Below are 18489 nucleotides of genomic sequence, written 5' to 3' on the forward strand. Positions count from 1 at the left end.
GGCTCAATGCTCTCAGCACTGCTCATAACAGTTCCTGCCAAGATGCACAGCTAAAGCCAAGTGACACAGATCTATGGGAAAGATGGGTTAGGTCTATGACACGTTACAAAACCAGTAAAAAGTTTGAACACACATTTTTCTTTATTTTTCATATTTTAGAATAATAGTGTTATGGGAAAATGTCTCAGAGAGAAATGGTCTTTCTTGAAGTAAAGGACTCAACAAGCAAAGTTGTCTTTCTGTGTTTCTTTAGTTATCAAGGAAAGCAGAAAATCCAGTTGACTCAAACAGCAAACTGATAGTGTGTGGAGAGCAACTCTATCTTCAAGCACAAAATCATTGTTACTTACTTAGAAATTAAGGGAAGAGAAACACACAGGAAACACAACTTATTTGGGCATAAAACAGGTGGTACACGTCAGAGTGATTAAAATACATGTAGATACATGTGACCGGCCGCCTGGTAAATTTATAATTAGAGAGTCAGACCTGTCTGACACTCAGAAAGTGGAAGTTCAAAGCTAGGTCAGAAACTCAAATATAGTTGAACAGAAAAATGAAAACAGATGGCTTTCCTGTATCAGTAACGACAGTAGACAGGGAAAAGGGAACTTTCACTTACGTCAAACATGCAGTATAATTGAACATATAATTATAACAAGGAACATGTATGATTAAATCTCTCACCAGTAGTAAAGACGTCAAAATCAACTAACACAAATGCAATTATGCAGTGATAAACAAAATCAAACAGAACAAACAGAACAAGTAAAAATGTATATATCTTATATTTTAGATTGTTTTAAAGTAGCCAATTCATACATTGGCATCAACGTCACTATTTAGCCTATATTTGTCTAAAAAATAAATTTCAATCATTTACGCAGATGCCTTTAGACTAATGAGAAACATACATTGCATTCAATTAGGTGTGTCGCTTTGACTGGTACAGTTAGTGTATGTTTCATTATAGCGCTTAGATGAGGATGTGAGAGACTCAAATTTAAAGTGACAATGAAAATGTGGTCTGATCATGGGAACACACACACGCACACGCACACGCACACACACACACACACACACACACACACACACACATACACGCACACACACGCGCGTGCACACACGCACACGCACGCACATACACAGGTCACACACAATATGCTCTAAGTTATGTGTCATTGCAAAAAAGAAGAAGGTACACCCATCTAAATGGTCTCATTACATTTCACTGAGCTGCAGTGCAGGGAGATAACAGTACAGTAGTAGATCCATGCTGCTGATTCCAGTTCAGTATTGATGTCCTGTCACCCCTGGGAGCACTATAGTGAGAATAGGCCTGAGTCAGCACTTAGTGAGCACTATAGCCAGCGATGAGAAGCACACACCACCATCAGCTAATGTTCAAATAGAAAAGAATACACTGACTATGGCGATAATACTGCAACAGTTACAGCTGATGCGTTCATTGATGATAAGCAAATAATTGCCATAATGTCTCTTTGCTTTTGTCACAACCAGTGAGAAAAGCTCTCCTGTCAGTGCCAAACAGATACCTCCATCAAAGGTTAAAGGGGCTATAATAATAATATAATATAATAATAATAATAAACTGTATTTATATAGCACATTTCAAACATAAAATGCCAATCAATGTGCTTTACAGAAAGATAAAATAGTGAAATAAAATGACAGCAAAAACACACAAAACAGTAAAAACAACCCAGAATAGTGGTAAAATGAGAAAAGCATATGTGTAAGGTTTGGTCCATTGCAGGCCTCTATCATTCAGCTATATCTATCATTGTCATTGCAGAAAAACTCGTCCTTCTGTCGAGCAAAACCATCATCAGCATGGCGACTCAGCTGGACTGCTTCAGAATCAACAACAACAATGAATGTTCTACCATGTTTTAGCATTCCACCACCATTTGGGTGCTTGCACATAAATGGGCTGGTCTATGAAAATTCAAGCTACTGGGTGTTGGGCAGTAACGCGTTACTGTAATTTTATTACTTTCCAAAGTAACTAATAGGCATTACAATTTCACCAAAAAGTAATTATATTACAGTTACTAATCCAAGTAACTTCAAGTTACTGCATTACTTTCTCCAGCGCTCGCACAGCGCTAGATAGGTCTGGCTATGCGAGCGTTGCCAGAACGCGGTTAGCGTTTTGTCCTAGGTAGGCAAATAAATAAAAAGTATACAGTTTGTCTGTTTTTTAGCTGTTGTTTATTTCGGAAGGGGGGGAGGGGTTGCGAAAGTAATATAGTAGTGTAACTTACTACACTATCCGAGTAGCTTGCCCAACACCGCCAATTAAAAAAAAAAAAGTCTTATATTTTCCCATGTGTGTTTGTTGCACTCATTTGGGAAGTCATACTATGCTTCAGTAAAGCAGAAATATGATTGTAACATTTAAATGGGGTTGACACTGTCCATCCTCCTATATCTAATGCAGATGTCATCTGTGTGTGTGTGTGTGTGTGTGTGTGTGTGTGTGTGTGTGTGTGTGTGTGTGTGTGTGTGTGTGTGTGTGTGTGTGTGCGCGCGCGTGTGTGTGTGTGTGTGTGCCTGCGTGCGTGTGTTTGTTTGTTTGTTTGTTTGTTTGTTAGTGTCCTTGGTGAACGATATTCTGATGAAGACTGAGGCCATGTCCACACGGAGACGACTTTAGGTGTATCCGCTAAAGTTTTTTGTCATATAGCCGTTTCGTCCAGATGGAACCGCGTTCTGGGACTATACGTTCTGGCCGTATATGCTAATTTTTCAAAACGGGTCCCAGAGTGATTAAATCTGAAGATGCCACCCTTGCATTTCCGTGTTTACAACCCATACGCATCTTTCCTGAAACGATGACGCCATAGCCCCACCTCTCTCCACCAGCAACAATAACAAGCATGGCAGTAACGTTCGTGCTACAGCAGTGGGGATCTTGCAGCAAAATATAATGCTCCTCTATTACCACCGTCAGCAACAAGTGGACACGGAGAACAGCGTGTAGCCTACAACATCCTCAGGGCTCCACACAGCTGACTCTTCCCATCCACCCCTCCCCTCCCTTCATCGGATATTTCCCAGAAGGCTTAGCGGCGGCTACATTTTTACAATAACACAAACAAAATCAGGCTTAACGTGTTAGATAGAAATTATATTTATTTTTAATACAACATGCAATTCTGGAATATTTTAATATTGGACAAAATGAAATGAAATGAAATCTAAACCCTGAGTGTAACCAACATACTCTCTTGCCCTATATATAGCCCTCGTAAATACAACGTGAATAGGGAAGTGAGAGGTTTGAGGAACACGCGGTTGCACTGTGATGTCTGTGATATCCGCTCGTGTCCACTCCAACAAGACTTTAGCTTACTTGACGCGACTTTTTCCAATAAAAACACATTTATGCCATGAGTTTATATAATGTATATTTATGTTGCATCATTTAGCCTGTGCTGTGATGTGCAGGAGCGGCCAATACGCTGGGATGTGTTTGCAACATGTCTAAAGATCATGGAAGTGGATGATATCAGGAATGTCACCGATAGTTAACGTTCTATATTGTAGGCTACAGGGAGACCATCAGCCCTGCTGAACAGCTCTGCATTTGCCTGTATACTGTAGGTTTCATCATTTTATTCATCGACATGGCAAACCTCCCCGCAAAGCCAAGGGTTTAAGCTGCTGCTACAGTGAGATACACATTATAGACTGCGCCCCTAGAGGTTGTATGCCATTATTGACGAGATTGTCTTTCTCTGTTATTCTACAGCGGTTTCAGTGGTTTCATGTGGATACACACATTTCTTGAAACGTTTCCATGTTTATGGAAAACTTTTCTGAAACAAAAAAAAAAAAGATAGCTTCCGTCTCGTGTGGGCATGGCCTGAGCTCATGTGGAGGTGTTGGGTGCAGCTCTCAGTGTCTGAACTGTAGTTGGGTTCAGTGTTTTGTTTTCTGTGCAGCACCAGACGAGACTGGAATATACAGTATTGTCATTACTCAGCCTCTTCTCCAGTATAATAACCGATGCATTCTGGAACAAGCTGTGTGCGTATGTGTGTGTGTGTGTGTGTGTGTGTGTGTGTGTGTGTGTGTGTGTGTGTGTGTGTGTGTGTGTGTGTATTATGTGCAGAGCCACAGCTGACACCAGTGGTAGAGCTGGGCGTCTGACCTCTAAACATCATTGGTCAGCAAACTGGGGGGGCGGGTGTGTGTGTGTAGGCTATACTGCAGTGCCTCTTTTTTTCTACAGAGGGCAGAGAACATGCTGTAACATGTCTACCAACGGCCATATCTCTCTTTACATCTCACTTCATCTCTGACCTTGTGATTTTCTCTCTCCCTTCTCACATCCTCCACTCTCATCTTCTCCAGCCTCCATCATGTAAAGGCGTTCCTCCAATGTCTCACTTCCTCTTCCTTTCCTCTTAAACAATCAGTACAAGCTATCAAAGACATCAGTGATGGCCACTCGAGCAATTGTGATGTCACTGATGATGTCACAATGTCTATGACATGCGAAGTTGGGCAATTGTGAGCTGAGTGATGTCACTTGAACACTCCGTGATGTGATCAGTGATGGTCACCCAAGCAATTGTGCTGCCATGTCATCAGTGAGTAAGTGGGTTCTGTCTGTCTGTTTCTCTGCGGTTTTTGTCCCACATTGGATGATGTCATCAGTGATGGTCATAGTGACGGGCCGGCCTGTTCACTGATGTCACAATGAAAATCGTATTTTATAACATCATCTGATGATGTCAACATGGCTAACCTATTTATATTAGTGTTCTATCACGTCCTGCTTCATTCTGATGAAGGTCGCAATGACCGAATGTAAATCTTCTACAAATAAACTGGAAGTGAAGTCTATATTATGTAAGGTGCCCTGTGGACTGTACTCTTTGAAGTTGAGCAATTGTGTGCTGATTGATTGATGTCACTCGAGCACTCCATGCATGATGTGATCAGTGATGATCACTCGAGCAATTGTGATGTCATCAGTGAGTGATGTCATCAGTGATGTGCAGTTGAGCTACTGCCAATAGGGCAGGCGAGAGGCCACGCAGCAGCCGAGCTGTGGGCGAGGACGCGCAGCGGCCGGGCTCTGTATGCGAGACCGCGTATCGCGCGAGATTTCTAGTGATAATGAAATTACCGTATGAGATGTATGTGATTACATATTAAAGGTGAATTATTATCCACCATGTGCAGCAGTGAAGATTGCCAGGAGCTTGGGCAAACACATTTTCTTTTCGAGGCATTCCAACACCCCCGGGATTCAGTCAGAGGATGAGAGTGCACTGAGTGGAGATTGAGCCAAGATGGTGACATGAAGAATGAGACACACATCACCCACCCCACCCCCACACCCTCCCTTATGCATGAGTGCATTCAATCACGCAGACGCACGACACGCACTACAGCCTCTCACGGCGAGTGGGACACATAGAGCAGCCAGCGCCTGTCTGTCACTTCAGTCCTCAGTAGGGGTGTTCTCCTTACCCGTAATCCCCGATTCCCCGGCTCCAGTGCCAAGCTGTGTGTGGGGATGGGATCTGTATCTGACTCCTGTGGGGATGGGATCTGTATCTGACTCCTGTGGGGATGGGATCTGTATCTGACTCCTGTCAGCTTTCATGTCTGTTTTGCCTCCGTCCCTTTCTGAGCTGTCCACTTAAAATTCGGCGCGGCAGGTTAGTGGATGCTGCCAAACGCCCTATATAGTATCTCTCTTTATTTATCTAATTATTAACTCTGTTCTATATACTGTATCTCTCTTTATTTATCTCATTATTAACTCTTCTTCAGCGCATCAGCCAGCAAGCCATTGGCACAAACAAAGCCCTGTAAAGTGCTAGGGTTTAGCACTGGGCTAAACCAATCAGGTGGCCTGGGGACTAGGCTACACCAGGAAGACCTCTAGTAATCTGAAGGAAGGATAAAGGGAGATGGGATGGAAAGGTGTGGGTGTGACTCATTTATTTGGTGGTGGTGGTGGTGGTGGTGGTGGGGGGGGGGGGGGGTCAGTGTAGCTGCCACTTGCCGAATCACCAACATGGAAATGGAATTTAATTGCCCTAATCCATAGTATTAATCCAATTACAGTACCAGAGAGAGAGAGAGAGAGAGAGAGAGGCAGAGAGAGAGAGAGAGAGAGAGAGAGAGAGAGAGAGAGAAGGTCACAGCAGGGTCAATCTCCTCCCTTCATAAATCTCCACCTGACCAATCTAGGAGAGGCGCTGGAGGGATGAGGGAGGTGGTAAACAGAGGAGAGCGAAGAGACATCCTAATGTCTAAACTCTAAAGGGAACTTAGAGGATTAAATATCCACTTCTTACACAGACATATTCATATAAGATCTACTGTACTTTTACCATGGTGGTCATATACTGTAGTGTAGGCTGATGAACGTGTATGTAGGCTTGCACAAAATGCAAATGAGCGATAGAGCATAGAGTTGGAAATGGCTGAACATGGAAGTGTGGCTGATAGCCTGCATGATGATGACAGGCCTTTCATCAAAGCTCAGTGGATTTCAGCCACGCTTTTGACACGGCAGCTTTGAAACATGTCAGGGCCGGTTTGGGTTCATGACCTTCTTGTGACTGACTGGTGCGCTCTGTTGTTGCACGACTGAACGATCTCTCCATGGATGTTAAAGGAGCACTTCACCGAAAAAACAATGCCGATTTATTTTGCACCATGATCTCACACGAATCCCGAAAACTGTAAACAGCTTCTCATTCATCATTTAGTTCGACAGTTATTGTGAGTTGATTTGAGTTAAGGTGTGGACCAGTGATGCCATTTGTGCATGAATGACATCACTGGTCCATACCTTTAACGCAGATCAACTCTCCATAGCTGTCAAACTAAATGAATGCCTGCAAAACTGTTTACAGTTTTCGGATTTGTGTGAGATTATGTGCAAAAATAAATCAGCATTGTTTTTCGGAAAGTGAACCTAATAAAGAGAGAATCCAAAGCTATGTATGTGCGGCACAACTCTCTAAATTCAGTTAAGTAAGAAACGCCAACGTTAATGCACGACAGCATCAGATACAAGTCAATTTTAAGCTAATGCCGAGCCTCAGAGTGCAGGCTGAATGTTAATGTGCTGTGTGCCTTGTAATAGGACTTGCTGTGTGCCAAACTCTAATAACAAGACTGAGATAATAAAGTACCTATGAGCAATCAATCCTAAACCGGACATTACCGTAATTGCTTTTGCTTACAGATTGGCAGCATTTGGTTGATCTAATATGCATGACATTTATGAGGTTATTTCTTCTGCCAGATGACTGCTGACCTTTACCAATGACTTCGACCATGTGGTTATCTTGATATTGATTGTGTTCAGACTGTTTATATTGCTGTCGATTCTGTCATGCTTCCATGGAGGCCCAGCTAAAAAGACTTAGCTTGTTTAAAGTAAGTCAATATTAATCACGGCCGAGGCAAGGTAAATGTGTGCACATCATTTTTCAGGTAATTTGTTCAATAGTTCTAGAGAGAGAGAGAGAGAGAGAGAGAGAGAGAGTTCAAAATAAGCATTCTATATTGTTGCTGTCAGGTAAATATATAATAATAGGCATCTTGCTGCGTGGGCTCGCCTGTCCTGCAGCTCGCCGAGCTGGCCTTCAGCTCGCATTCGCAGCTTGGCCGCTGCTCGGCCTTGCCTGCAGCTCAGCTGCTGTGTGGCCTTGCCTGCCCTATTTGATGCGTGCACAATGTCTCCCTCTCTCTCTCACTCAGTCTCACCCCCCTCTCTCTCCCTCCCTCTCCTCCTCTCCCTCTCCTCTCTCTTTATGACATCACTGATGATGATATGGCTCGGACTCTGCCCGTCCGTTCATTCGTTAATCACACTGTAATGTTGACTTTATGCCATGAATACACCTATCACCCTGAATACAGTGGAACCACAGGGACTAAATGAGGAACTGACGAACTGAGCCTCTCTTGTTACCTGTGATCTTATTGTGAGGAAGTGATGTGTTGTTGTATTGTACTTGTTGTTTATTATGTATTATTATAGAGGGAGTGCTGCTCTAACACAGCACTGCCCCCCCTTTTCTATTTTTTCTGTGAGTGCTCTCATGGTATAGGCCTATTGATTAACCACCTCCCACCTCATTGTAACCAATCAGAGACTACCACCTAGAATGGAGGCTCTCTTAAGTGTTGGGATTTCTGCCTGTACTGTTTGACTCTGAAGAAGACGCAGACGTCAGTTCAGCTCTTTGTACCTTTTATTAAATGTATTGAAGTGACTTTGTGTGCTCCAGCTCACTCATTGGCTTAGTCTTTTTTGAAGTGGCCCTTTGACCTGTTTGCATTGTTTTGTCCTGTTCTGAGAGCACCGACCTCCCTCTGTGGAGGGGTTGAAGCGCAGGAGATTCCTTCTACAATACTTTCATTGTATTCAAGACAAGAGCTATATTTGCCAGAAATGTGTACAAAACATGTCCAGCATGTCAACCCAGTGCGAGGAAACTTGCAGCCCCCTCACCACTTAGGCTAAGCTGTCAGAATACGCCTTTTGGGTCCAATGATGTAGCTACAAATCATTCCAATCAAGACCTAATCTGTGACTACTCAACTATAGCCAGAAGCCCCGCCTCTTTACAGCAATGAGAGTGAAGCACGGAGCACATTCAGTTCTGTTTTTGGTCCTGGTGGTGCGTCCCTAAAACAGCTGCATACAGGCAGACAAAACCACTCTGCTTTACTTTGCTCTATCAAAAATCATCGCTTGTGCGTGTTTCCCTAAACATGAATTTTGTATAATTTCTTTATCTTCACGGATTTTATCGTATCATTTTACTTATTTCATTATGGCCAAACAAAATTAACAGCCAGTCGTCATTACATTGTGTTTTTACTTTGGCTATACTGAATAAAAGGAAGACATACTGTATAGCTGTTATATCTGACTGACTAACTAACTCATCTAAATTAGTTCATTCGAACCAATTCCTGAAAATGTTTATCATCATTCCCGCAGGACAAGAAACGCATGAACCTACTTATCGTGAACCTATATAGCTGTATGACAGTTCTCACAATCCTGAAACCCATCAGTAAGAAAAGAAAAAGAAAAGAAAAAATACATAAATTGAAAGTCTGTCTCTTGAGTGATCTCATAATGAGTGCTGTGTTGTGTTAAACAACAAAATACTAAGCCAATATACGCGCTATGGCTTATTGGCTTAAACCATCACAGGTGAGCAGTCCCAAATGGTTGCAGCTGGAAAACATGTCATGTGGGCCCGCCTCTTTACATGCTTTACTTTGTTCCAAATTCCCATTGCCTGAACCTATATCCAGTTACTCTGTGAACCCAGTAGTCAAACACTCTATGAAAGTCTGGGCACAGTTTAGACGAGCTTTTTCACTTAATAATTTGTCAATAAATGCCCCTATAACAAGAAATAATATGTTTAAGCCATCTATTATAGATGGGTCCTTCAATACCTGGGCCAAGAACGGACTAGCCAAATTAAAAGATTTATATATTAATGATAATTTCGCATCATTCGAACAGTTGAGTTTAAAATTCAAAATCCCCAACTTTCAGTTCTATAAATATTTACAGCTTCGTAGTTTTGTATCTTCATGTTCGGTTCATTACCCATCATTACCGCCCAGCTCTCTCCTTGAATCTGTTTTGGAGCTTAGCTCTTACCCCAAAGGGAGTATTGGAAGGATCTATACCTCACTCAACTCTCACAATCTAGAACCCTTGACACATTTAAAAAATCAATGGGAGGAAGAATTAGATACAGATCTTTCTGAGGATGTATGGGAGTCCATATTAGAAAAGATATTCTCCTCTTCAATTTGTTTAAAACATAAAGTCATACAATTCAAGATTGTACATAGACTGCATTGGTCCAGGGCGAGATTGGCCAAATTTACACCAGACATGGATCCCAATTGTGATCGCTGTCAAACAACCCCAGCCACTTTATCACATATGTTTTGGCTTTGCCCAAAATTAGTAGATTTTTGGCAGTCCATATTTAAATTCTTTTCTGATATACTGGAAATATCCATTGAACCTCTTGCCATAATTGCAATCTTTGGTGTGATACCGCATGATCTCTCCCTCAACCAATGCAGCAAAAAGATGATAGCGTTTGGTACACTTCTGGCCAGAAGACTTGTACTCCTTAAATGGAAAGACAAGTTTCCTCCAACTTTCAATCACTGGGTCAGAGATCTCATGTATCATCTAACCCTAGAAAAAATCAGATACGCTACAAGGGGTTGTGCCCTCGACTTTTATACCATCTGGCAGCCAGTCCTGGACCAAGTAGAGAAAATGGACGCTAAAAGCATTTCAAATATATAGATTTACCCCCCCCCCCTTTCTCATATTTATTTTCATTAATCTGTTTTTGTTGTTGTATGTTTTTTCTTTTATTTCTTTTTCTTTTGTGTGTATTTGTGTATTGATATACTGTGATGTATGTATGTGGTGTAATAGGCCAGGGGTTCTTGTGGGATGGGTTTTTGTTTAAAAGTGTCAAGTGTATTTGAATTTGTATTTTGTATTTTGTATAATATACAGAAAACAAATAAAAAAACTTTGAACAAAAAAAACAAAAAAATACTATACTGCTCTCTAGTGGTTATTTCAAACATCACCAACAGACTCTCTAAGGTTCATTTGTAAATTGCAACCACACAAACACAGATCATTCTTTTTTCTTTTCGTATTTTTCTTTCTCCAAATGCAATGTTGGTGTTTCATTTCTGATGATTTCTACAGTCACTGGGACAATGGGTGGAATAGCACAGTCTTCTTATCCACCTACAACCACCCCTACATTAGGCTATCATGGGGTGTGATATGGTGAAGTATGAATTGCATTATTCTGACTGTAAGAATATTCCATAATTAATATAGTGCCACTGCTTTCAGATCCTTTACCGGCCCGAACACCCAAGCTTTGTGAGAAAGTGTTTTAGTCTCCATGTCTACTTCCCCAGTCTCCATTTAAAGAGACTAAAATGCCACAGGCGAGTACCACTTCCCTCTGCAGAAAAGGTAGCGAATCCATAATGCATGTTGCTGTCTGTAGAACTGAAACTTCCTACGTGACCATAAGTGTCACTAAAAAGTCAACTGAGTGTTGAGTGATGTGTGCTCACAGGTCACAATATGACTTTCACCTGAGAGTTGAGTGTTAACATTGGACTTCCAAGCATTACTGTCACTGCAGGCCCTGAATTTCCCTTTTCAAATTGAACCTTTTGTCCAATTTTGACAGCAGGTGTAGCCTATCTATAAGATAGATTTGTGCCAATATTAGGACTAATATGCCTTTTTCACAACATCCATTTTGTGTCTCAAAGGCAGGAAGTAACACAGGTGCAACCAACATTAACGATGGCCCGGCACTGGAACACCTAAATTAATTGGAAGTTGGCAACCCTCATTAATGTTTTGCTGGCACCTGTGTTACTTCCTGTGTTTTAGGCACATAAAAGCTACTGTGAAAAGGTCAATGAGCACTCCAGTCAATGTGTTCACTCAACATGCGGATTAACTTTCCTAAAGTCAAATAAAATGTCAACACAACAGTAGGCTATACCCTAAGGGTTGTGTTGACATGTTGAATGTAACAAACTGACAAGTTGCATGTTGTAATATCACTGTCTTTGTTTTCCTCTCAGTTGTAAATTGAGCATTAAAAAAACAAGGAACGCCAGCACGCGATGAATGTCCTTTCAGGGTTTTTATTCCGTCATCAAGACCTTAGGGGGACACAGAATTGTGGACCAAGGCAGCTCAGCAGGCAAATAGTAAACAAAAATACGAAGGGAGCTCCTTGAAGTTTTACAAGAAATAGTATTTACGGTAATCCCGAAGTAGTATATTCGTGTCCACAGCAGTGTTACAAACAGAATATATCTTCATAAGGGTACACGGGCAAACAAAAACGCTACGCGCGTTTCAACCACACAGGGTCTTCATCAGGCTGGAATAGCTGGGCGTCGGCCACCGCACCTGAGTAAGAGACATACGTGGCACAGTTCAGAGGCAATGACGTGAGGTGGGCAGTGCTATGACATACTGTAGGTTGGGCCATCATAAAGCAACATACACTCCAATATAGTAACAACATGAATACGCAAAATGAGGATACATACACAAATGCAGAAAAGGCTATATGCAAACAGTCAAAATAGCCTATATAGGCTATAGGAAAATAAGACATAGCCTATAGACTATAGACACAGGACGTACAGTCCACTATAGGGATTTTGCTTATAGGCTATGTCTTATTTTCCTATAGCCTATATAGGCTATTTTGACTGTTTGCATATAGCCTTTTCTGCATTTGTGTATGTATCCTCATTTTGCAAATTCATGTTGTTACTATATTGGAGTGTATGTTGCTTTATGATGGCCCAACCTACAAAAAAAACACCTTCTGTGTTGACTGTGAAATAAACCAGGCACGAAATAGTTAATTATTATTCAGAGGCACTTGAGACCATGCTTGAGACATGGGGAAACGAAACTTAAGTTTCTCACTTCCTAGTTTCACTTCTACACAGCCAGTAAGCCGCCTTGTGCCTTCGTTTTTGCAGAAGTAGTAGATGGAGACTGTGGTGTTGTGAGTGAGTGCACTGCTTGGAATCCACGAAGTAACGTTTAGGCATCTGGTAAGAACTCTACACACCTATTTGAACTGCAGCATATCAGACCAGTGTCAGTTCAGGAGGTAACATTATTTCTCCTGTAGACTGGTCTACATTAAAAACAAGCATAGGCTATATTGGAATGATGCTGTTATATAGCCTAATGCATTTTCAGAAATAGCAAGTTCGCTTTTTTATTCACTATACTTTTCACTATAATAAAGAACAAAAAGTAATTCTGATTAAAATGTCACATGGAGCAGAGCAGATTATAGATTTAATTCAAACTTAAACAGAACTTTCACTGACACATGAGACCAAATCCTTTGAGAGTCTTTGATTAGAGCCTTATCGGCGCTGCTGTTACATTCGTCTCATTTCATCATGTTATTTTTTCCCAATGCTATTTTATTACACTCTTTTATTGCTATTATTTGTAATAACTTGTATGTGCAGCACACTGCATGAAATGTGCTGTATACTGTAAATACAATTGGACTTGACTTGAACAAAACCCATAGGTCTACACTAGTGCTGCATCATTTCTCTCCATCTGTTTTGTATTATTATTATAATTTTGTATTTTATTGTTTTGTAAAGGGGAAGCGATGTATCTCCCTCATGTCCTTCTCCTACCATGGGTCATCAGCTTATGCTGTTTAATGACTGGACCATGCCATGGCCTGGCACCTCAGAGGAACACAACCTGCAGCGTACAACATGGTAGTGCTGACTGCAGACACCTCAGCCTCGGGGACATCCCTCCCGACCTTCCTAGGAACCTCACCAGCCTGGACATGTCTCACAACAGACTGGTGCAGCTAAACCCAGTGTCGTTGGCTCCGTACCCAGGCCTCCTCCACCTGGACGTGGGCTTCAACAGTCTCACCAAGCTCGGCGGCGGGGCTTTGTGTCAATCGCTGGCTCTGCTGAAGACTCTGAATGTGGAGCACAATGAAGTGTCTTTGCTGAAGGAAAGCGATCTGAGCCACTGTCTCAATCTAACACGATTGAATATTGCTGGCAACAGACTGACCAGACTAGAAGGAGAGCCCTTCTCTGCCCTAGAGGTACAGGGGTCTTTTTTGTCACTGTATTGCTGTGGAGAGAGATATTTATTTATTATTTATTTAATACTTTATTGTGTTTAAAGCCTAATCACAGAATGATACGATAATGGTGGTGATGACAATGGAGATATTGATTAAAATGAAATGAGAGTAAATAGTAATTAAAGCGGTATAGTGATGGTTTCATGCATGCCCTATGAATGTAGGTTTACCTTATGTAGTCCCGCCCACTTGACCCAGTTACGACTTCCTGTTCAAAACGCTGTCTGTTTTACCCATAAGGTTTTACCTGGTCAAACCTAGTCTGACTCACTGGCTGCAATTTGAGTGGCAGGTGATTCTAAAGGCCGATAACACAATGAACACAATATAAGTACTGTACTGTCCCAGGAAATGTAAACACAATAGGAAGTAATTGGCTGACCCCCCCCCGCGTTGGAACATGAGGTGAATAGAGTAATTGTCCCATGTAGCATGCATCTCAACACTGTGTTATGGACTTTTGTGCGTGCATTACATGAACTCACATTTTGTTTGATCTCTCCTTTTGTCATTCACAGAGCTTGACTTTTCTTGATGTATCCAAAAACAAGTTAAAGTCAGCCAGGCTTGGATCTGGGCTCCAGCTCCCTAGCCTTGTAAGCATTAGCCTGTCTAGCAATGACATCTCTACTCTGAAGCAAGATGATTTCTCCTTCCTCAGCAATTCATCATCTCTACGATTCCTCAACCTGTCATCTCTACGTCTGACATCGCCGGTACGAGAGTCACTAAGAAATGGGAAATGAAATGGTTAAAATTAGGACTAGGACATGTAATATGGCAGCATCACCCTGCTTTCAGTTGTCTGTTTTGCTTCCCTTTGCATCTCACTATAGGCATTGTAAGATCTCTGCAATATTATTCACAATAATTCTGTTGTGTTTTATTGCAGTTTGAGCCTGGGTGCTTCAAGCCCATTGCAAGAATCCAGATGTTAGCCATGGATGGGAGCAATCTGGGCACTAAGAAGATGATTTCCAGACTCTGCACAGAGCTGGCAGGGACTGCCATCAAAAGCTTATCTCTCCAAAATACAAAGCTGGTCACACTCACAAATACCACCTTCAGAGGGCTCGAGAAAACCAATCTCACCTTTCTGGATGTATCCAATAATAGCATGGGTAAAATTGACGGTTCATTTCAATGGCTGTCTAGACTGGAGATTCTGTTTCTGGCCGACAACAACATCAAACACCTGACCGAGTCAACATTTCTGGGGCTCAAAAGTTTGAAAAAACTCGACATGAGAAAGGCTATGGTGAAAGGTCACACTTCCTCCACCCCTCTTATTGACGACTTCTCCTTCAAACCTTTAGGGGCACTGGAGAGCTTCGTATTAGAGAGAACTGCAATTCGAGAAATCACAGAGCACACCTTTACAGGTTTGACCAGTCTCCGGGACCTGGAAATGGGCTGGAGCAGTTGCGTAACACTGAACAGCATCACCAACATGACCTTTGCCTCATTTGCGGCATCACCTCTCAGGAAGCTGGATCTGACAGGCACTAATATAAAAAAGATAGGTCCTGGAGCCTTCTCCGCTTTTAGGAACCTCACTAGTCTTTTTCTGGATTTCAATTTTATCAGTCAAACTCTAACTGGTGAAGAGTTTAAAGGCCTAGATCAGATTCAAGAGATTCACCTCTATGATAACCACCAGAAAATCAAGCTAAGCCCAGACTCTTTTACTAATGTGCCCAGTCTTAGGCTCCTAATTTTAGGAAGAAGCCTGACAGGCCGTGTGGACCTGGATCCCTCTCCATTCAGGCACCTGTCCAACCTCACCCACCTGGACCTCAGTAACAACAACATTGCTTCCATCAGTGTGGATCTCTTTGATGGACTAGTGAACCTGAAGATACTGAAGCTCCAACACAATAACTTAGCACGGATGTGGAAGAGTGCCAACGTAGGTGGACCAGTCTTGTTTCTCAGGGGGCTTCAGAGCTTATCCACATTGCAGATGAATTCTACCGGGCTGGATGAGATTCCAGTCAAGGCTCTGAGAGGGTTGAAGAACCTCCATCAACTTAGCCTCAATAACAATCTCCTAAACAGCCTTACAGACTCTGTCTTTGATGACCTGCTCTCATTGCAGGTTTTAAGTTTACAGAAGAACTTCATCACAGCGGTCAGGCCAGAAGTGTTCAAGACAGCCATGGCCAACCTCAGCCTACTGGTTATGGACAGAAATCCATTTGACTGTACCTGCGAGAGCATCTTGTGGTTTGTAACGTGGTTGAATAAAACCAACAGCAGCTTGCCAGATCTGAAGGGGCAGTATGTGTGCAACACTCCACTAGCCTACTTTAACCACTCTATCATGGACTTTGACACACTCTCTTGCAAAGATATGACCCCATTTCGGGCCCTTTTTATACTAAACAGCACTGCTGTTATCACGTTGATGGTAACTGCACTTCTAGTACGGTTCCACGGTTGGAGGATTCAGTTTTATTGGAACATTCTGATCAATCGCACATTAGGGTTCAGTGATGCCACAGTTGAAGAAGGCAGGCAGTTTGAGTATGATGCTTATGTCATCCACGCAGAGGGAGACACCAACTGGGTGGAGAGAAGTTTGCTCCCCCTAGAGGATGAAAACCGCACCTTTTTTTTGGAGGATCGGGATTCAGTGCCTGGCATGCCACGGCTACAGTCCATTGTGGATAACATGAGAAGATCCAGGAAAATCTTATTTGTCGTCACTGAAAAACTGCTCAAAGATCCCTGGTGTAGACGGTAAATCAAACACACGTTCCCTTATCTTAACATGAGACATGTTTCTGGTGTAGACGGTAAATCAAACAGACGTTGCCTTATCTTAACATGAGACATGTTTCTGGTGTAGACGGTAAATCAAACACACGTTGCCTTATCTTAACATGAGACATGTTTCTGGTGTAGACGGTAAATCAAACAGACGTTGCCTTGTCTTAACATGAGACATGTTTCTGGTGTAGATGGTAAATCAAACACACGTTGCCTTATCTTAGCATGAGACATGTTTCTGGTGTAGACGGTAAATCAAACACACGTTGCCTTATCTTAGCATGAGACATGTTTCTGGTGTAGACGGTAAATCAAACACACGTTGCCTTATCTTAACATGAGACATGTTTCTGGTGTAGACGGTAAATCAAACACACGTTGCCTTATCTTAACATGAGACATGTTTCTGGTGTAGACGGTAAATCAAACACACGTTGCCTTATCTTAGCATGAGACATGTTTCTGGTGTAGACGGTAAATCAAACACACGTTGCCTTATCTTAACATGAGACATGTTTCTGGTGTAGACGTTAAATCAAACACACGTTCCCTTATCTTAACATGAGACATGTTTTTCCCCCACACAGGTTAAAGCATAAGGGGGGGGGATCTAAATGTATAATACTGTACCTCTTACAACACATTGTTTTCATTGTATACTGTATATTGTGTTGTTCAGCTTTAAAGTTGCTCAACGTTGTCTCTGACCCCCTCCAGATTTAAAGTGCACCACGCACTTCACCAGGTCATCGAAGACAGCAGGGACTCTGTGGTTCTGGTCTTCCTGCAGGACGTGCACGACTCCCGCTTGTCTCACGCGCTGTTCCTGCGTAGGGGCATGCTGCGCTCACGCTGCATCCTGAACTGGCCTGTCCACAGGGAGAGGGTGCCTGCCTTCCACCAGAAGCTCTGCATAGCACTTGGCTTGACCAATCGCTTACAGTAGTGACTGTATTCCATTGTTAATAGTGGAAAAAGTGCTTTGGAAATGACATGTTGACTGTTTTAAGAGGTGGTTGCAGTCTGCAGACAGTGTCACATATTAGCTATCTGCAACTTGCAGATAGATGGCTAATATGGCACACACACACACACACACACACATACACATACACACACACACACACACACACACACACACGCACACACACACACACAAATGGTATTGAGTGATACATTTTGTTGTGCATGCAATGAATATAGTACTTTTTTGTTTTGTTCTTTGCATGGATGAGTAATCAATAGATTACTCATCAAGGAATCCAGAAATTCTGTATTCCTTGTTCCCTATTTTCTTTGTTGTTTTTCCTGGAGGAAGAATTTGACTCAAATATATTCTTGAAAATGTTCTTATGGACCTATATACTATGTGGTTGAGTGCTTTGAAACAGTTTTTTGCACATGATGTCGAGAACAAGAAAAAATATCGAATGTAGGCTACCTGATGTGTCTTTCCTTAGTATACTAAAAAGTATTGACTAACTGAATCACCTTTGAAATTTGAACTCAAGCCTGTGTCTTCTGATACTTTTTTTGATACATGTACACCTTTTCGTTATACTTACAAGCTTTGTTCTTAGATAGCATTTCCTCTTTAAAGTGAGCCTGGGTCTACCTCCAAGCCAGTAGGCGGAAGTATGCACCTATGTACCGGTACCTATATAAACACATCCTGAAATGTATGTGCTTCACATGACACTGACGAAGATCCGCATCGGATCAAAACTGTTTGTCTCTGTCTATTAAATGTTGTCCATCGGCGCGAATGTTGTCGCGAGCCCCTTTTTCTATTCTCTTTTTCTATTTTAATCAATAGACTCACAAATCTGAGTTAAATAAATGATCTACTATATATTTTTTTTGGACAAACTCAAATGTGTATACTCTGATATGTAATAAACATTTGATTTGTAATCATCCTTTGCAATTGCTGATCTTT

General features: G+C 41.9%; 1 protein-coding gene across 1 annotated transcript; it reads left to right on the forward strand.

The window, feature by feature from the left end:
• Positions 1–12666: 12666 nt before the first annotated feature.
• Positions 12667–18326, forward strand: tlr3 (toll-like receptor 3). The gene is made up of 5 exons (XM_083655764.1): positions 12667–12690; positions 13267–13736; positions 14297–14494; positions 14671–16520; positions 17268–18326. The coding sequence occupies exons 2-5, from the start codon at positions 13275–13277 to the stop codon at positions 17494–17496; spliced, it is 2739 nt and encodes a 912-aa protein (XP_083511890.1). The 5' UTR covers positions 12667–12690; positions 13267–13274; the 3' UTR covers positions 17497–18326.
• Positions 18327–18489: the final 163 nt, after the last annotated feature.

This window comes from Poromitra crassiceps (genome assembly GCF_964638095.1).
Source record: "Poromitra crassiceps genome assembly, chromosome: 19".
NCBI lineage: Eukaryota > Metazoa > Chordata > Actinopteri > Beryciformes > Melamphaidae > Poromitra > Poromitra crassiceps.

Coding starts and splice junctions, on each gene's coding strand:
- tlr3 (XM_083655764.1), top strand. CDS start 13,275: ATGTATCTCCCTCATGTCCTTCTCCTACCATGGGTCATCAGCTTATGC. Junction 13,737..14,296: donor AGCCCTTCTCTGCCCTAGAG/GTACAGGGGTCT, acceptor TGTCATTCACAG/AGCTTGACTTTTCTTGATGT. Junction 16,521..17,267: donor AAAGATCCCTGGTGTAGACG/GTAAATCAAACA, acceptor GACCCCCTCCAG/ATTTAAAGTGCACCACGCAC.